General features: G+C 38.9%; 1 protein-coding gene across 1 annotated transcript; it reads right to left on the reverse strand.

The window, feature by feature from the left end:
- Positions 1-1,640: 1,640 nt before the first annotated feature.
- LOC139699025 (trypsin-1-like) lies at positions 1,641-20,160 on the reverse strand. The gene is made up of 7 exons (XM_071598024.1): positions 20,057-20,160; positions 17,625-17,687; positions 13,923-14,068; positions 13,394-13,485; positions 7,956-8,062; positions 5,984-6,186; positions 1,641-1,808 (listed from the first exon to the last, which is right to left on the reverse strand). Exons 1-7 carry the CDS (start codon positions 20,103-20,105, stop codon positions 1,641-1,643), a joined length of 828 nt encoding a protein of 275 aa, XP_071454125.1. The 5' UTR covers positions 20,106-20,160.
- Between the last annotated feature and the right edge of the window lie 1,425 nt (positions 20,161-21,585).

Here is a 21,585-nt window from a genome sequence, read left to right on the forward strand (position 1 = left end):
TCAGCTGGACTATTTTAAATTTTTACAATGGGTACATCTCTCATTGGCCCATTATTTTAACCAGTTTTATAAAAAATATCATATTTTCTAATTCAAACATTGAAGCCCCTAAACCCTGACATTGAAAATGATTGTGATTTTTGCAAAACTTCTTTTGTTTAATTGAAACTCAAGCTTGACCCATAAACACATGGTTCCAGCTGTCATAATCCCAAATATTTAATTTTGTCAGTAAAAATCTGAGGTATATTTTTTTAAAGAAATGCTTGACAAAGCAAGTGTGTGAGATCAAATTACAGAAATTTTAGGGATGGCGTGTGCTTCTATTTTCTGCATTACATTCATTGATTTTACATCATGATTGTATTCTATATTCCTTATCTAATTACTGTAATGGTATCAAACATGCCTCTCTTCTGAACCCAAATTAATCATTCCCTAAGTAATCAATTGCCCTCTACATCATCTTGTTGATGATCCTGAGAACCACTTTGGCTGCGTGAGATATCAAACTTATTTTTCTATAATACCCACATATTGCACTCAAATGCAGCCTTTATCTTTTTTGGATAGGAATTAAACCTGGTATGACAAATTCTACCAGCAAAATTCCTCTCTCTTAAATGTTAAGAACGGTCCATAAAAAGTTTTACTTCAACATTTTCTTAAACCTTTAACTAGTTCCACAGGAATGTTGTCTAACCCAAACTCTTAATATGATTTCATTGCCCTCAGTGCCCTTTCTATCTCATTTTTAAGCAAGCTAGACCTAAATATTCTCATTTACATCATATTTTCTTTCTATATCTGATCTTACTGGCCTCATTTCTTTACCATACAGTTTTTCCATATTTGCCTTTAATCTCTTTTGAATCATTTCTGGTTTCACTAATATTTCATTCGTAAATCATTTCTTCCTAATTTGAACTTCGTCACCTCACTATCATCTCTTCCATTGCCTACTGTCACATTTTAAACCCCCATCACTTCCTGACTTTTCCCTCCAGGGACACCCATAACTATCTCGTCTTACAGACCAGATACTCCATTGACTTCTTCCTCCCTATGGTTGCTTGGTCGCATGCATATCTAAACAATAGCCATGTTCGATACATTTCAACTTCTACTCATAGTATTCCATCGGTCATTTTCCCTATAATTATTACTCTTCTTCCCCGTTTTTGTTTAATATGATAGCTACCCCTCACTTGCTACCATCATATCAGTTTTTTTTTAAATGAACTTGTTTAAAAATAAACTTGATTGTTTTATAAGAGACCAATTGGTTATCTTTTGACAAAAATATATTTTATTTGCCATTGTCAAATGCCACTGCTTGACAAATTTTTGTCAAGGAACATTTTTATTGTATTATTATTTTTCATTGGTTTGCCAAAACATGTACATACCCTGGTTACAGTTGTTCATGTTCTCTTGGGAAGAATTTGATGATCATTTATTTCATAAATGCAATACAATCAATTCAGTTTTATTAACCTAGTCATCTACAAACATAGCCAAGCAGATACAACTGAGAAAAATCCACACACTTCAAATTAATGTCAAATGGTTCATGTTAAGTCTTAAGTTATAGAGAGTGAACAGTTTGTTTGCTGCTTCAGTGGAAGAGTAATTTTCTTTCAGTTGTTGGCAATGGTGTCACTGATGAAGTCGAGGAAAGCAGAGACTCGGGTGTAAACAGCTGGGTGGTTGGGTGAGGAGCAAGGCACAGGTCCCCAGGACACAAGGCCGACGATTGTGGGGATGCCATCTGATTCGAACTGCACCAGGGGGCCACCAGAGTCACCCTGTGGGGAAGGAATGATGAGAGAGGTTTTTACAGGTATAGTATAGCTGTTATCTGTATAGTAAAGCAGCCATCAATCAGACCTAAGTTAGGTCAATTCTGAAATGAAACTCAATTAATTTAAAGTTTTGAGTTTGTCATCTTGAATCGAGATGACAGATGCAGATTGGAGGCTTTTAAGATGTGACTGTAGAAAGTGATTTGAAGGCTAAATTGGAAGAAAAGGTGAAGAAATAAAGAAGTGCTAGGCATTTTACTGTGGGAGAGGAGAGAGGTTTGTTTGAAGAAATCCATATGAGCAAGGAAAGATGGATGCAGAGCATATTAATAATAATAATTTTATTGGTCCAGCGATCAAGTACATGATATAGGACAAGTCAGAAGATAGTAGAATAATATACAAATTACTAGAGCAGGGCTCACTATAACAATATTACACTCAATCATTAATGAAATCCACAACCTTGTAATACATTTTCTGGAGTAACATTGCTTTAATTGTGGATTTAAAAACGGAAAAACTATTGGTACCCTTTAACTCATTGGGTAATATGTTGTAAAGTTTTAAACCCATTGAGTTTGGACCACACAAAGAACTTGCAGCGCGTACATATGGTATGTGAAGGTCATTAGAACTTCTTGTGAAGTGGCTGTGTACAGCACTGTTTTTATAAAATTTGGTAAAATTATTGTAAGCATACCATTATTATTAGGTAATCTACCGGTTAAGGTAGGTTTTTGGATGGACATAATTACTACTTAAATAATTTGTGACCCCTTGCAAAACGCAACATCCTACTCTACAACAGGTCAGAGCTCTATGTACTTCCTCCCTTCTTCCCGTCCAACATCCCTATCCTGTTCCTTCCCTTTCCTCATTTGCCTAACATTCTCCCCTCTATCACAGTCTTCAACATCCCGGTGCCGGTCAATACCCCCTTCATCCACTTTTCCTGCCTCCATAGGATTTCTCCCAACAAACCCCTCTCCTCGCCCACCAAACCAAGTACTTCCTCATTTGTTTTCTTCTCTGTCCATTTCACCTTCTCCATTCTTCTCCAAACCCAAGATACGTAAACTGTTCTACCTGCTCTAGTTTTTGCCCTCCTATTTGAATGTTAAGCTTAGCCTTTTTCTTTCTAGAGAATCGCATAACCTTTGTTTTATTAATATTGATTTTCATCCCATATCTATTGCACTGAATTTCCAATTCACTCAGCAATGCTTGCAATCCCTTGGCTGACTGACAAACTAGAGCTTGATCATCAGCAAACCAAACTGATTTCATGAATTCCCCTCTGAATACCATTCCTACCTCCAGTTCTTCCCATGCCTCTTTAATCATTTACTCTGCATACAGGTTGAACAGCAACGGTGATAATGGGCAACCCTGCTTTTCACCTCTTCCTAACACTGCCCATCCGGACTCTGCGTTCCAAACTCGCCCCGAGCAGTCTGAGAAATGTGCAGGCTGCAGATTAGCCTCCTGTCCCTCCAACCTATTCCTATTTTCTGCAAATAGTTTTTCCCAATTCATTCTATCAAACGCCTTTTCGAAATCTACGAAACAAGCAAATACGTATGTCCTTATCATATTCTATATTAACCTTGATTAGTGATCTCATTACTGCCATGGCATCACGCCATCATCAGGCCATCGAGGCATCATCTTCCCTTCCTTAACCCATACTGATTATTCCCAAAGTAATCATTTTCCCTACTCTCTATCCTTTTGCTGATGATCCTGAGAACAACGTTAGCTGCGTGGGATATCAAACTTATTGTCCTGTAGTCCTCACATGATGTAGCCTTTACCTTTTTCAGAATAGGAACTAAAACTGATCTCTCAAAGTCTTCCAGCCAGATTCCTTCCTCATAAATACTACAGATCAGCCCATATAGCCTCTTCCTCCCACATTTTGCTAAGCCTTTTAAAAGTTCCACGGGAATGTTATCCACCCCCACGGCCTTATTTAGTTTCATCTCCCTTAATGCCCTTTCTATCTCATTGTCTAGTATGCCTGGACCTAAGCTATCTTCCTCTACGTCATGTTCCTTTTCTATGTCTAACTTTGTTGGTCTAAGTTCTTTGCATGCAGTATTTCTTTATATTCCTTCCATCTTTCTTGGATCTTTTCTGTTTCAGCAATTATCTTACCCAACTTATCTCTAACTGTTAGCATAGATCTTCCCTTCTTACTTCCCATTAGTATTTTAATCTTCTTGTTTAGTGCACCAATTTCACCCTTCCTCTGAAATCTTTTTATATCCTCCCACTGCATCTTCCACCATGCTACTTTTACTTTATTTGTTATCCGTCTCAAATTATTATTTAACTCTTAGTACTTCCTTTTGTCTCTGTGTTTACATTATTCCATTTCATCTCTCATCTATCTTTCTAATTATCTCATCTGTGACTCATGTTTTCCTCGTCTTTTTACCATTAATGGTTTCTGTAATTTCTTCTGTGACTTTCAATACCCCTTTCCCAATAGATTCCCAATTTTTCTCAATAGTACTCAGCTCTTTTACTGTCATCCATGATTTTCTCTACAGCCTGCCGATACTCCTTCTTTGTCAATCCATTTAATGCTTCCCCATTCTATTTTCTAACCTACCACCCCTATCTTATCTTTTTGAATCAGGCGCTACACTTCAGAACGATTGAATTGTGGTCAGAGTCCACATGCACTCTGGGGAAGCTGAGAGAATTTATCACATTCTTCCTAAACTTGTGCCTAGCCAGAGCATAATATAATCTAACTGATACCATTCTGAGTCACCTGGCATTTTCCATGCATACCTACACCTTTTGTGGTGTAACTTAGTGTTGGTGATGATGAACCCGTCTTCGACAGAACCCAATTGCTTTCTCCCTATGATCATTCCTCGTGCCTAAACCATAGCCCCCCACCTCATCACTATCTCTTCCTTTGCCTACCATTGTATTCCATTCTCCCATCACTATTAAATGTTTCCCTGTTGGAACACACACGATTATGTCCTCTAACTGATCGTATATCCTATCGGCCTCTTCCTCCGTATGGTTGCTCGGTGGCATGTATACCTGAATAATAACCAAGTTCATCAGTTCTGCTTTTATCTCTACTAGTATTATTCTATCTGTAGCTTGCTCTATGTTGACTATGCTTCTTCCTACCTCTTTATTCAATATTATTGCAGTACCTCATTGGCTCTCGGCTCCACAGCATGCTATAACTATCACTCCAGTAATCCCTGCTATCCTTACATCTAACCTCACATAGACCTAAAATATCTATATTTCCCCTTTCCATTTCTCATGTAATATTCTCTAATTTTCCAGTCCTCAACATTGTCCTAACATCCCAAGTTCCTATTCCAACTAATTTGGTCTCCTTCTTCTGCGTCTTCTGTCCTGCTGCTGTAAGCTTTCCTTTGCAAAGGTTTTGTGAGATGACGACAATGGAAGCCTTGCCTCTCCGGCTGCCGGACACAACACACACTTGTATATATATAAGGGGGCCACTGCAGTCCAGGGGTTAAGCATTGGACTATTAGGCTGAGGGCCCAGGCTCGATTCCAAGGCAAGTCTCTCTTGGCACCCTCAGCTCCATCCGAACTATGTAATTTTTTGGGTACTTCCTTAGATCTTCCTGGGAAACCATAACTGGCATGGGTAAAGGAACTGACCCCCCTCTCATGATGTATGAACTTCAAATGCCATCTGGCTTAGTACTGGGTGAACTCTACCATCCCCGACAAAACTGACTTTCAGGTTGATTACCGTGTCAATGGTTAAAAAAATATATGTATATACACATATATATGCATTCTATTTTGTATCCAATTCTTAAATAAAGCTTCCAACCATGAATGAGCATGGCTGTTTCAGAGATTACTGATTACTATCCTAGGGCAAATGATATTTTTCAGGCGACATCGGAGTGATTAAAAACAATGTAAAATAATTTCTGTTTGCTCAAAAATTAAAATTAAAGAATAGAGTTGGATTGTTCATAAGGGTTTAGAGCCAAGATTTGATGCAAAGTTATAATCCAACATATTGGGCATCGTGATTTTTATTACCCAAAGTGAGAATCGTGTAAAACGGTCTCTGGTCTTAAGAACCTATATCAATCAATGGTATTACCTTGAGAGAGTAATAATAATAAATATGGAACAAGTGATGCTGACCTGGCAGGGAGTCTCTGATCCATCAGGGGGCCCAGTGCAGAGGTTGGTGTCCTTAAGGGGTGAGGAAGAACCCCAGTCAGCCAAGCATGTCTCGTAGTCAATGAGCGGCAGGTCAACGGTCTGCAGGACCGTTGGCAGTTTAGGGTTCAGGCCGGTAGAGTCCTGTCCATTCCTGCTTCCCCAGCCGGATAGAGTGACCGTACCTTTCAGGCAATAATTAAATCATTAATAATAAATTAGTAGAAAGAATAAAAATTAGAAATGAGAGCCATTATAGTCATTTATAAAAAGAAAATGTCACTATTTATGGGCAAGGAAAATCAAAGGGGGTTGCCATGCGTAAGAGAATTTCCATTCAAAAAGGTTTTCCAGATAAGGATAAAATTTTTGTTATTATTAGTATTATCTAGAGCCTTTAGAGAGGTTTACGTTGGGTCTCTTTACTACAAACTATTGTGCTCCTAAGCCCCAAATAACTTGGCACCAAATATTCATAAAACCCACACTGCATATACAATAATTCATTATATCTCAGACTTCCCTCCATCTCACTCAGTTCTGTCCTAATGTCTATTCTTTGCCACTGTCTACCTCACATGTTTCGTCCACTACCTTCCATTCTCTCCCCTCAACATATATATGGCAGTCTTCAGCATGTCATTGCCTTTCTCTAAATCTCATTGAATCTCTCTCAACAGCCATCTTTCCTCATGTACAATGCAGGGTATTTCAAAGTTTATTCTCCTTTCGGACCACTATACTTTCTCCAGTCTCCTAAATGACCAAATCTTAAAAGCCTCCAATCTTTGAATATCCTCTTGCTTCAATGGCAATGTTTCCAAGCCAAATATAACTAAACTCTCTACCAGAGTATTAATTAGCCTTTTCTTTACAACTTACCTAAAGATACTGGTCATTAACTACTTCCTCTCTGTCAGTGTTTCTTTACCTGACAAAATCAATCTTTCAATTTTCCTACTACTCTGCCATACCTTATCCAAAACACTTCCAATATATGTGAACTGCTTCATCTTAGGATTGAATTGCTTTATTTGCTATAGTTAATGTTCCCAAACTGAGATGTTTAGCTCAGTCTTCCTAGTTCCTGGGAACCCAAATATTACTGTTTCCCTATGATAATTTCACATCCTAAACCTTCTAATACCCTCAATGTAATCCCTGATGCAATGATTACAATACTTTGGCTGAATGGCAAACTTAAGCTACACTATCATCAAATTTAACTCGTTTTACTCAATCCCCACCTACTTTCACTCCTATCTCCAGCCCTTCCCTTGTGGATGTCGCAATTTACTGCACATAAATTTTGAAAAGAACAAAGAATAACAAATTATATACCACAGGATATCAATCCAAAGATTAATGGAGTCATGCCATGTCTCCTGTAAAACTTTAATGCTTTCTCCTCATAGTAATTCCTTGATCCCAATGTGCGGTCCCCTACCTCACTCACATCTCTTCCTTTGCCAACTATCACATTCCAATCCCCCATCACTGTCAGATGTGTCCCTCCAGCAAAATTTGCGATTATTTCCTCTAAATGATTGCATACTCTATTGATTTCTTCCTTCTCATGATTACTTGGTGACATGTATACTTGGTCAATGACCAAGTTTGATGGTTCTGCTTTTACTTCTACTTGTAATATTCTATCTGCCACTTGCTATGCTTACTTCACTTCTGCCTACCTTTTCATTCAATGTAATTGCCAACCCTTGCTGGGTCTTTTTATATCATTGATATAATTAGCAAATATCATTGAACCTGCCAGCAATGCTCTAGGGGTCATTAGTATGGACAAGTTCTTCCACTATGCTAAGGATGTAGTTTATGGAGTGTGAATATAGTAATGGAACTCATGGTAAAGGAAAATGATTGAAATTACCAACGGCCACTTTCTTCTGTGGATGGAAGCAAAAATAACTGAATTCTCAATGGCTTTTACTCTTACCAGTAGGTATGGCATTAGGCTGGGGCAGCCTAATTGGCTTCACATAGTCTCCCATTGTCAAAGGCGAAGAAAGATGTAGCAAGGCAATATCATTGAAGTTCACGCCACTGCAAATGAAAAGTTAAAGTAAAGTTTAGAATAATATTTATAAAGATAATTTGTTACAATCGCCCAATGCCAGATATACACTTATTCTTATCAGCTCTAAGCAATCCCTTGTAATATGAATGAGATGCACTCGAGTGCAAATCCATTGGGGGAAGCAAATAACATTGCACTTAACCATGTAATGGAAATTGATGATTCAATTCATTCTGAGGGTTATGGGTTGAAGCAAAATCAAAAAAAGACCATGAGTGTTCATATTTTAGTATGTAATGGGAAGGAAAGTTAAGTTGATATAATACAGATGGTGATGAAATTAAAATCAATTAAGAAAGTCTATTTATTTGAAATTCAGTTTCATGTGGTCCCATGTGATTAGTTATTTCTTAGTATTGAGGGAACTTCCGATTTCTTTCTTAATGCCTTTACAACTAGTACCAGCATCCTTCATGTCATCTAAAAAGCCTACTATTTTCCTTCCTGTACAACCCACTTACTTAACATATTCTCCCTTCAATATCTGGCCTCATCAACACAACCATTAGGACTTTTATTATTTCCTCCATCCACTTTATTCTACCTTATTCAGATTTGTACAACAGCAACTTCATATCTTTGCCCAATCTCTTTGAAACCCTGGAATTTGCTTCCTCTCTTACCAACTTGTACTAGTATACTCATTATATGTGGCAAAGGAAATACTTGACGCATTTCATTAGAATGTTTCGGAGATAATAGTTATTAGCTCTGCTTTATGGAGATCAGAGTAAGTCAATTTTAACAGAAGAAGAATTTTCTTAGTGAAAACTTTGAATTCTGCCATTGTTACGTTTAAAGCAGAAGCCAAAATGTTAGGATATGTTTTTGATGAACCGAGGCACTACCAACTAATTCATTCCTAATATCTAATTAGTATGGCATGAGACCACCAAAACCATATTCTTCATGTCACCATAGCTCTGCCTTTGAGTCATTGATTTTGGATAGACACAGCCTAGACATTTACTTGCTTCTCTGAGCAAAATTTAAACCTTAAAACCAACAACAAAATAGACCTAACTTCAATTCCACAAACTTCCTTCCTTTCTTCACTCCATCCAATGTGTTCATAGAGTAACTTATTCAACCAAAAATCACATGCATAGAAAAATGTATCAGCCTTTCCTAACCAAAAACAATACCTGAAATCAGATGCTGTAGCTAGTCCCTCTTCAATTCTGTACACTTCCCTCCTCCCGTCATTGCATCCAACACCCCAGCCTATTTCTGCCCCTTCATTGCTTGCCTAACATCCTCCATTCGATCACAGTCTTCAACATCCAACTGCCAATCAATATGCTTTTCAACAATTTTTCCTGTCTCCTTATGATTTCTCCTAAAAATCCTCTTTCTTCGTCAACATTACCCAGTACTTCCACATTTGTTTTCCTTTCTGTCCACTTCACCATCTCCATCCTTCTCCACACCCACATTTCAAAAGCCTCCAATCTACGACTATTATCCTGCATCAGTGACCACGTTTCCACGCCGTACATAACTACGCTCCTTATCAAAGTTTTAGTGAGCCTTTTCTTAACACCCTAACTCAAAATCCCGATTCAATGCAAGATTGAAATTATTAAATAAATTTAGATCCGCATGTTTCAGCACCGAGGTCTCGCAAATTATTCGTACTCCTACATACATTAGTCGCTTGGATCATGCATATAAAATTCGGGAAATAGATGCCAGAACTAGCCGACTCAAGGACTCCTTCTTCCCACGGACAATACGGGATAGCAACTGCAGGGTTATAGATAGCAAAAATTCCACTTGCCACCCTCAGTGTCTAAAAAATAATTAGTTGTAATTAAATGCATGCTCTTCCACTAACCTTATGTGTTTTGCTATAATAACCCATTCTTTCCGAATGACCTCATTCATGTTCTGTTCATCTGTTTTTAAGTTTCCCTTTCAATCCCTCGTCCCTCTCCGCGGGGGCAAATTCCTGCTACCTGCAACGTTGGGTCGCATTCCCTGCCTTTTAGAGACTCTTTGGGGGTAGAGTGTTTCGTGGTGCATTTTCATGTGGTAGTGGTGTTTCACATTCTTGCTTGTCGTGTCCTGGCTTGGGTGTTGTTAGATGACTTTCGTGCTGCTGCATCCTGGGGTGCAGTTGTTTGTTGGTTTATGGTATACTATGGTATAGTATGTGTTTGCAGGAGTATTGGATGAAGGGATTTTTGCATGAGTGTGTGCGCTGCTGTGGGTGTAATTTTCCGTGTTGTTTTTTTGCATGTGGTATTTTTCTTTTTTACGGTTGGTGACCTAACACCCCCTGCCACACGCCCTTGCGGCGGCTTGCGGGGTATTATGTAGATGTAGATGTAGATCCCTGTCATCAATTGTTTCCTCCCTATGAGAGCTTCTTTGCAAATGCAATTCTTCCCTTTAAGTCCATAGTAGTTTTGACCACATTGGTCCAGAACACTTCCAAGAAAGGTAAACTGTTCCAGGTACCTTAGTTTTTGGCCTCCTATTGTAAAATTTAACTTAGCTTGACTCTTCCTAAAAAACTGAGCAACCTTCGTTTTATTTACATTTATTTCAACCCATATATTTAGCATTGAAATTTCAATCCATTCAACAGTGCTTGCAATACCTTGGCTGACTGACTAACTAAAGCTTTGTCATCAGCAAACCTAACTTATTTTATGTATTCCCAACCGACTTTCATTCCTACCTCCAGTTCTTTTCATGCCTCTTTAATAACATCCTCCATATATCTGTTAAAGAGCACCGGTGGTAATGGACAACCCTGCATTACTCCTCTTCCTAACACTCCCCATCCAGACGCTCCATCCCTTACTCACACCCGAGCATCTAAGACATGTACCAGTTGTAGATAAGCCTCTTATGCCTCCAATCTTTCCTTTTTTCTGCAAGACATGCTTGAATTCCTATTCTATCAAATAATTTCTTGAAATTTAAAAAAAAAACAGAAAAATATATTCTGATTGTATTCGATATTCTTCTCGATCAGTGATCTCATTACTGAAATGACATTAGATGTGTCTCTCCCCTTCCTGAACCCAAACTAATCATCCCCTAAGTAATCATTTGCCCTGCTCGCCATCCTTTTGTTGATGATCCTGAGAATAACTTTAGCTGCATGTGAAATGAAACTAATGGTTCTGTAGTCCTCACATGATGTGGCCATTACCTTTTTCGGAATAGAAATTAACACTGATCCCACAAAGTCTGCCGACCAGATTCCTTCGTCATAGATACTACAATTCAGTCCATATAGTCTCTTCTTACCACATTTTCCTAACCTTAAATGTGTCACTTAACGTGTTTTTGGTATTTCTGTGTTCTATTGTGCCGTCAAAGTGTTATATTTCTCTCGTGAGTGCTTCCTCATCATTGATATACATACAATAATTTTTTTTCAGAACTTTTTGTGCAAGTCTACTGCCTTACTGAAGCGTTTTGAAAAACGTCAAATTTTTCTCGATCTCAGGAATGGAGGCTAATCTTTTTCCTTTCAGTTTCAGAGTTTTTAGTTAAGTAAGGGGGGGGGGAGCACATTGGTCTTATTTTTGGCTAAAAATTCTCGAGTTCTGAGATATAAATGAACCGGCGAGTTGTCGTGGTGAAAAATCACTCGCCGCTCCTTCGTTTGGGCCGTTTTCGCCTGATTCTCTCTCTTAGGTGTTTCATAACCTTCAGGTAGTAAATACTCCGTGTTGACTGTCTGGCCTTTAGATAGATATTGGTGATGCACAACCTCTGAATCGAAAAAAAACAAAGTCGCCTTGACAATCGAGGGAACTTGTCGAGCTTTTTTGGGGCGGGGGGATGTTTCACCAATCCATTCTGCATATCGCACTTTTGTTTCGAGTTCATATTCATAAAACCATGACTCAACACCTGTTATGATCCTAGACAAGAAAGTTTCATCCTCTTTCTCACAGACTTGAACTCGATGTTGTTTCTGGTCTGCTGGCATCAGACGAGGCATGAATTTAGCGGCGACTCGATGCATTCTCAATTTTTTAGTCGGGATTTCGTATCTCTGACTAATCGAGACACCACACTCTTTTGAAAGTTCCCTGACAGTGTAACGTCGATTTGCACGAACGGGATGGTTCACTTTCTCGATGTTGGGGTCATCAGTTGACGTTGATGGTCTTCCGGAACGCTCATCGCCTTCCACTGATTGCTGCCCCTTGGTGAACCCACTCATAACATGCGGTACTTTTCATAGCATCTTCATCATAAGCCGTGGCAATCAGTTCAAAAGTTTACGTGAAGGATTTGCAGAGTTTCACATAGAATTTCACAGAACAGCGCCTGTTCCCCCAGCGGTTTCAACAACACCTTCAAGGAGCTCTTTCCGCGGATCCGATTTTTCGCCGAACTTCACGTACACCCCCTCACATAAACAGCTTTAACTAATCAACAATACAGGATATCAACAAATTGGTCGAAGGCGGTTATTTGGGGGGTTTCCGCGGACACAACACCTCCAAGCGGATTAAAAATTAACCAATTGAGGGCGAACTATTGAAAAAGTTCAGGAACCTTTTGAACAGACCTCGTACAGTCTCGACTAAGCCCCACGTGATTTTCAACTGTCCGGGACCCTATAAAAATCATTTGGGTGGCCGTAGGCCGTTGAGGTTTTTCGTTGGCTGCGATAGCAAGCAAAAGACTTATTTGCTGCCGTCTATCAAGGACTTGTAGTAAAGAGATGGGATAAGTATCTCTGAATGTACGTACAACAGGGTGTAAGCATAGAAAAGTGAAATAAATTTCTGGAAGTTACTTTGATAATTATTGCCTCTATCCAGTTCTGCGATTTATTCATTAACTTATCGTTTGATCTCTTATTTTATCGAATGGTGGTGTTATTCCCTCGATAACGTAAGAAAACTCAGTTGTGCTCTTATTTTTCTAAAATTCTATTAAGTCTTGCCCCATCTCTTCGTGAATCAAGGGGATCCCAACCTTAAACATACCCGGCAAGTTCACTCTTTCAATTTAAGAATAAATTTGGATTTTCTCTGAAGTCATCTGTCGGACATTGGTCTTAAATCTCCAGTGAACGCGGATGAAAATCTGGGAGATTCCGATTTCGAACCCCGGTCAAGGAGATTTTTTTCTTCTGTGAAATATCACGTATTCCCCAGTGCAACATAGCCGGTGACTCCGCTAAAGTTCCTTTCCTGACAATTCCACGCGTAATAATTAGATTGCGCTCAATTGTTTTCTAGGCCATACAAAACCCAACTCCACACAGTAGGCCAACTGATGTACACAGGATTGATAACAAGAAAACATGTGCTCACCCGCCGTAATTTGGATGTGTAATCCTCTTGTCCACTTTGATGGTCTGCTCACTGCCCTCATTCGTGTTGAAGTCGAGATCACCGGCGTCAACCTTACGGCAGAAAGAAAGGCGGATCGCGTTAGTCAGAGTTAATGCGACATGATGCATTTATCACTATGAGCACTTGCAAAAGGTGGATGGATGGGTGGATGGCGTTAGGCTGGGAAGCTTTCACGCGGAGGAGAGAATTGAAGGCAGGTTCATAGATTAAGGATGTTAAGAAAAGGCTAGTTAAAACTTTGATAAGGAGCGTAGTTTTGTACGTCACAGAAACATAATCATTTTAGCAGGATAATAGACGTAGATTTGAGGCTTTTGAATTGTGGATGTGGAAATCGATGGAGAAGGTGAAATGGACCGAAAGGAAACCAAATGAAGAAGTACTGGGTATTCCCTATTTCTCTCCCGGTTCACAGGCGATGAGGCAGCAGCGTTCGTTAGGTATTTACCATCGGTCGACCTTTTCCTAAAACTTCGTCGTCACTCACCCAGAAATGACCAAGTTTCGGGGTCTCGGTGACGCAGTGTCCGGCGGTCAGGATCCAGTTCTCGTTGAGAATTGAACCTCCGCACATGTGCTGCTTGAAGAGACCCAATAGTGACCATTTCATGGAGATCTGGTAAGGGAACTGACCTGTGGACCAGATAAGAGATAAGATACCAGGACTGCCACATTCATATTCAATTTTGACTGCTGACGGAATCCTCGGAAAAATGATAAATATACCCAGGGACTCAAAAAATTTCGTTGCCCTCGTCACTTTAGTCGAAAAGGAAAGTATATACAGATTCTCTAGATAAAGGATGGGTTGATAACTCGAAGAGGCTATGTCAAACGAACGTAAGAGATGTTGAGAGAGGAAATGGGATGCTGAGGAAGACGGTCATATACATACATAGAGATAAGAATCCTGGGAAAGCGAGGCGGAGGGAGAAATATAGGATAGGCATTTTGTATGGGATGGAGGAACCTGGAAAATATGCATAGCTGGGTGAGTAATTTTAACGTAGAGTTTGAGGTATAAATATATTTTTTATTGTACGAAACAAGTTTGGATGTTGTAATCCAGTGAGTAGAGAGCTCGGATCGTGACTGGAGGGCCCTGGGTTCGATTCCTCGGTACGCCTCTGCGCTAACCGTCAGCTCCACCCAAGCCGTGCGATTTTTCGGGTACCAGATCTTCCTGGGAATAAGGTACTGGCCCCCGTTATTACATTTTTTATGCGTGAATTTCACATGCTGTTGGACTTGATACTAGGTGACCTCTAACCTCACCTATCATACCGACCTCTGATTTGAATACTGTTGTCTAGATAGTGCATAAGAGTATGGTAACTATATTTTCCTGGGTACATCGAAAACTTACCCTGAGCCAGTAAGTGGATATTAAGTACTATGATAATAATATTTATCGGAAGATATGCGAAGCCAGTCAGATTTTTTGCGTCGATTCATAACTATAGATGAAACTTGGATCCATTGCTACACTCCTGAGACGAGGAACCAGTGAGAATAAGAAGTGTGGACTGCAAAGGATGAACCTGATCCAAAAAAGGTGAAGATGGTTCCATCGGCCGAAATGGTGATGGCAACTGTTTTTTTTTTGGTATAATCGCGGATTTGTGTCCATCGTTTATCTTCATAAAGGTAAAACAATTGCAGGAGAGTGCTTCGCATCATTACTTGACAAGCTTGAAGGGATAAATTGCTAAAAAAATACCGCATTTAAAGAAGAAGAAAGGACTTTCCCATTGGGACAGCGCACCTGCTCACACTTCGGTGGTCACCATGGCTTAAATTCACGATTTGCTCTTCAAAAAAATGACCACTCACCGTATTCACCAGATCTGGTCCCCAGAGACGTTTTTCTGTTTCCTAAATTTACAAAAGTCTCGTTTGTAGATCAGAGATTTTCGTCGGACGAGTATTTAATCGCATACGTAAAAAATCCTATTTTGCGGAGAAAGACGCGTATATTGAAAAATAAATTTCAAGGAAAATATGTCTCGTTTATTTGTTTGGTTTTAAATATTTCAGATAACCCTCGTTTATGCATAAATTCACGTGAAAATTATAATTCACATGTTACAATTAAACCGATAAAATATATTATTTATGAATTATTTAAAAGTTACATTAATGTTTCGCATAAAATTAGTCACACTCTCGTATTCATCATTAATTTGCATGAAATATTCGAAAATTGTTGTTCGTGGAATATTAAAGCCTTGTAGTAGTTGGTTAATTTGCACAGTCCGAAGCTTCCACTGTCTGCTTGAGAGCAGGAAAAGTGTATTGAAACTCGGATGCATCATACTCTACCCAAAGCTGGTAGACTAAAATCCATTTTGAATGTTAATATGTTTATTTACACATGTAAAAGTAATTTAAAAGTTTGAAAGTAAAACATTAAGCGATGGAAAATAGGGAAGAAAAATTAAGAGCAATTCATTTGTTGGTGGGATGTTGCCTTAATATAGAAGAGTGGGCGTCGGCGGGCGAGATGGGGGAAGAAAGAGATAGTTATTATGCTGGACAGAATTAATAGTGGTAGAATGGATGTGGAATGGAAGAAACGTTTAGTGTGGTCTAAATGTAATATTGGTATATTTATGGACGTATTGGATGAAGTGAAGGGACCTAGAATGTATTAGTTGAGTAATTTATTGTAATGAAAAAGTGTTGAAATATCAACATGCGTCATTTTTTGTTCGGTGGGTTTTTAGTTGTGCCGCAGTGCATGGATCATGGTCAATGTTCAGTGGTTAGTCATGATACCGAAGAGTTTCAGAAGGTTCTTTGGTAAATGGAAATAAAGTGTATATTTTACCCTGCCCTACCTGTTTTACCTTTAACTATCTGCTTTGATGGCTGATGTTTATAGCAGACGACCTTGTAAGGGGCCCACCTTGGTCATCGGATTTTTTTCGTTGGATATATTTCGTAAGTTCGCGAAATTTTTACCTGAATATATTTTCGTTTTTGCGTTCATCTTGAGATTTTGTCAATGAAAATGGCACTGGCTCCATGCTTGCCTGCAATGTTGTTTTTTCAAATAAAAATTTCTTTTTCAAAGTGTAATTTTCTCAGTTAGGGGTATTAAATATTTATTTGTCACTGTGGAACGATTCCACATAATTAAACCTCTTACAACGTGTTATAAATTTTTTTATTATTTTCCATAAAAATAATCTCTCAGTAAAGTTTTTGATATAACCCATGGTCTAAGAACGGCTACACCAGTTATTTAGCCGATTTTTGTGTGATTATTCGTGTTTGAAATTTTTCTCAAGAAATTATAAGACTAAAATAATGATTAAATAATGGTGCCTAAACCAGAGCAGGTATAACCTATAATACGGTTCACATAGTCCGTATGGTTGCTGGAATATGCAACCATATGGTCATTTTAAGCTTGTGTTAATCCAAGTATAAATCTTTTCCGTTAAGAAACAATCGGAATTCAACTCAGTAGAAAGTGTTTTGAAATAATGCGGGCAAAGTAATAGTTATGGCATTAAAAGCGGCATTGCGCTAGGCAAAGAGGCCTTTGTTAAGAGAATGGTATGGAAGACGATGGATCTTAGGTAAAGGTGGAAGGAAAAAACTAGGGAAAATTCTTATATGGAGCATCAACTTCGAAACTTAGTCATTGAGGTAAGAAAAAAGACTGAAGGGTTTCAGACGTGGATGTAGAAGAGAAGAGTGTGGAGGATAAATTCGTGTTACGTTACGTCGAGATATAAGGAAAAGTGCATGTATGGCATATTGAGTGCCAATGGGCTTTTTAAGATTGTCGTCTCTGGTCTGGGTGTAGAAAAAGAATATGATTGAGTTTTAAATACGCCAAAATTTTTATTAATACAACGCATAGATGACTGCGGTGTAAAGTGCACATGGTTCGTGTTGCTGCCACTAGAGTGAAATGCATTTTCAATCCTTAAAATGACGTAGCTTGGTAATCAACGTACATTTTCTCCGCTTGCGAAGTTTGACTCCATTTGAAATTCATTGTTGATTGAGTGAGAGAGACATAAGACGTGTGGCGGATTTGAGTGTAAAAAGTGCTTCCGCAGGTGTTAAACAGTTCAAAAAGAAGGCCGTCTTGAGAAAAGTGTCGCATGAACGCTAGAAAAGAAGAGAGGGGGTGTGGTTAAGTGATTTAGTGATCTCCAAGACGTTACCGTACCTCTCGTGGCATCGTGACCTCCAATGATCCTTGCTCCTCCAGCTGCACGCCCTGGAAAGGCGTCTGCAAATAATAAAAAAGTTAGGGTTAGAAATTCTGATGATATATTTGTAGGACTTATACGCAACAATGCATAAACACTCCAAAAACATCAAAGGGATTTGATGAGATAACATTCGATTGTCATATCAAGGTCGAGTTTCCATTTTGTTACTTTTCTTTATTACGTCGATCGGTCTCATTTTATCTTGCAAGAAAAAAAATCCATTCTTATCGATTTCGGCATTGCAGATATTATGTCAGAATAAAATAGATGGATTACTCCATTGCTGATTCCTATCTGATTACCAGAGGAATGCCGTAGATATCCTTCAGAACAATAGACTGCTTGCCTGTTATCAGCTGTCTTTGATACACCTTCTTATTACTGACTCATGAAGCTTCGAGCATCTCTACCAACTCATATTTATCAACTATCAACCTCAAAAAAGATAAAAAAGTATATTTTTATAGAAAGCATACAAAAAATACCACAATTGGCCTTAGATCACGTGACGTTCGAACTTTTTCCTATTGGACAACGACAAATGACGTCGCTCTCTCATTGTCATTGACTATGTTGATGAGTTCGTCAACAATGCCCTTGGTTATACAAAGCTCAATAAATAAGTTTCAATATGGTAAAAATGGCGTCTAAATATTTTGAAGCAAAATGCATTTCAATATTCCAAAATATTATGGAGCGGTTTTATTACATTTTTCGAGTAATGGAGTAGATGCGTTCTCAACTAATTCGAATGCCAAAAAGCGTAAAAATAAAAGAAAATATCGAAATTTGCTATCTGAAAACTCAATAATTACCCATCTATGCTTGTTCTTCCGGTGTGGTCTAGGATACTTTCAGTGATCCCATCTATCGGAGGCTATTTTTATTCAAACTCGTATGATAAATAGGTATGATACCTATTTTGCCCAAGAAGGTTATACCCCGTGGATAGTTTCACTCCTAATAATATTTCTATTTCTTGGAGGGGTAGATTCCATCATTTCGAAAATTTTCTATGCCGTATGGTGGCCATTTGTAACCCATCTCGTGATATACTCGTAAAACTCAATATACTGATAAAAATGCAAGAATACCCTTTCCTAAGTCTGAAATGAGAAATCAAAAATACTCCTTGTAGGTTCTTCGGTCATACAATTCTTTTCCCAGATGTTCTAACTGTATTGAAAGAACAAATTTTAAATATTGGCTTTACTGCGAGTAGAGTGATCAGATGAACCCACTACGTCAATAATAACAAGAAAACTTCCGAAAGACGTGGTAGCATTCGGATACATTGATCAAGATTCGATATTTCCGAGTGAAAATTATTATCATATGGTAGTTTACCATTTAAAGTAGGTTTTAGATTGGCAATAACTGAACACTTCTACATTTCTCAGCCTCATCTAGCAATAAAAATCTACCCCATGTGAAATTTATTTAGTACGTAAACTGTTCTTCAATTCCGTATACTTCCTTCCTCCCGTCCAACATGCATCTATCCTTTTCCTCCCCTAACTCGCCTGTATAATGTCCTCCCCTCTATCTTCTATCACAGTTTTCTTCAACATTCCATCACCAATCTAAATTTTCGATATCCATCTTAGTTGTCACCTTTTGATTTCTCTCTGGAACTATCTCTCCTCCCTCTCCATCATTAGAAGCTATTTTCCTTTCCGTCAAGTTTACCTTTTTCTATCCTCCTCCACACCCACATCTCAAAAGCCTCCACTCTTCACTTATCGCATTGCTTCAAGTTAAAATACACATGACTAATATCCAGAGGTATTACTATGATTAATCTATCGTTTCAGCTAGGTTTTGGATGGGCACAAGCTACCAAACAATTGTCTTTTCTCTCCCAACAAAAGGCAACCCAACATTCTAATCTAAAGCAAAGTCCCTCTTCATCTTTGTTAACTTCCTCCCTCCCTTCATTTCTTCCTACATACCTATTCTAATCCTGCCCCTTCCTCGTTTGCATAATACGTGTATTTCCCCTTTATCACAGTCTTCCACATCCCACTGCCGATCAATATGCCCTTCCACAGTTATAATTTAAAAATATATTGAAAGTTATTATCTTAAAATATTTTGATAGAGCTCTTAACTCAAAATCACCAAGCAATGAATACTCCAAAATCAATATTTAAAATCTTTTCACCATTATATTGAGGACAATTGATCGAAGTCGTTAAGTTGACATGCAATAGCTCGCGGGCGCTCCCGTCTTTCACAGCAATACCAATTGTGCCTTCATACCAACTGTTGAATGAATGGCAGCAGCATTGAACGAAATTTTTCACCATACACACGACGGACATGGCCTTCGAACTTTTGGTAATTACGAGTTTTGAGGGGGGTGGGGGCAAGTACGGCATCTTACCAGCGGAAGAAGCAGCCAGAGCCGCGACGACAATCAAGTTGAGAAGCATCTCGGACAGACGAGGCGAGAGCTCTCACCGAAGAATTTATTAGCCGCGCTATCGCCGTCACGTCAAGGCAATCGCCATAGGTGTGCCCCCCCCCCCCCAAGAGTGCATCGGTCAATTTTAAGAAACCTATCGCGTCTCTTTACGGGAAAGAATCCGTCCACCCCACCCTCTTCCCTCAAACCCCTTTCCTTCCTTGTTTGTTCGACAGATAGTCTATAAACGAAACGCATTTGCGAAATTCCTGCTATCAAGGCTGGTGGTTGCGGAGCTGAAAATGAGTGGTGAGGCCGGCGTGAAAAAAAACAATGGACGTACGGGTGGCGCAATCAGAGGATATGACAGATTTGCATCTAATCTCTTGCGGGGTGATCCTACGCGGTAAAATGCGTAGGAGTATCGTATTTAAGTAATTATTACTAAGAAATGACCGTAATATCTTGATTAAGCGTATTTTGCATATTAGGCATGGAGTTGGGCTTTATGGGAGAATACTTGTTAGCTTAAGAGAATTCCACGCGGAACTTGAAACTATATCAGTTGTAAAGAATAGCGTAAACCTTTATTTAATTAGTGGAGTTATCGTTTTTTAAGAAATTATATTTAATAAATGACCGAGGTATGTGAATAAAATGTATTCTCCGTGTTCATTAATTCTTGTTCAAATGATATTATAAATTACAGCCATTAACGCTTGTTTATTTTGTTTCGCCAAGCGGTAGATTGAAGTACCTTGCAGCGTGGAGGAGATAGTCTCTCGCAATGTGATTAAATTCCTTCATTTGAAACGGAAAATTCACGGTGAAGTAATGGAAATTTATGGAAATGATAGCCCGTCAGACGCCTCAGTTGTGCGTTAGAAAAAGAATTTTCAAACTAACCGCATATCCCTCACAGTAGAACAAGAAGTTGAAGACCATCGCTCACAGGCAACGCCACCACAGGGAAGAAAGTAGAATGACAGATATCCTATTTGAGCCAAGGGCAACTATCCTATGAACACGAATGAGACTGATTTTAGCTACGGCAGTGCGCGGAAAATTATTCACGAAGAACCGCACATGTCATAGGTGTCAACACGCTGGGTTCCACGAATACTGGCTCCTTTTCAGAAGCAAACAGGGCGCGACCTCGGAGCGGTTGAGGAATCTAAGCTCAAAAGTAAGGCTTTGAAATTTTCCCACGCCGCCGTCATATTCTCCCGATCTCGCCCCAAAAGACTTTTTTTTATTGCAAGGACTAGAGAAATCATTGCGGGGTCGGAGACTTGACAACACAAATGACATCAATCAAGAGGTGGTAAAATGGTTTTCGACTCAATCTATTCAGTTCTACAATGGCGGCCTTTGACAGGTGAATAAACACTCGGAAGAATGTACAAATATAACTCTGGATGGTGTTTATGTAGATAAGTCTCAAGAATAAAAATTAAAACTAAGCTTCTATCTCGATTTTTTAGTAATAATTAAAAGTTTACGATATG

This window comes from Hetaerina americana, unplaced genomic scaffold (assembly GCF_022747635.1).
Source record: "Hetaerina americana unplaced genomic scaffold, ioHetAmer1.1.p SCAF_9, whole genome shotgun sequence".
NCBI lineage: Eukaryota > Metazoa > Arthropoda > Insecta > Odonata > Calopterygidae > Hetaerina > Hetaerina americana.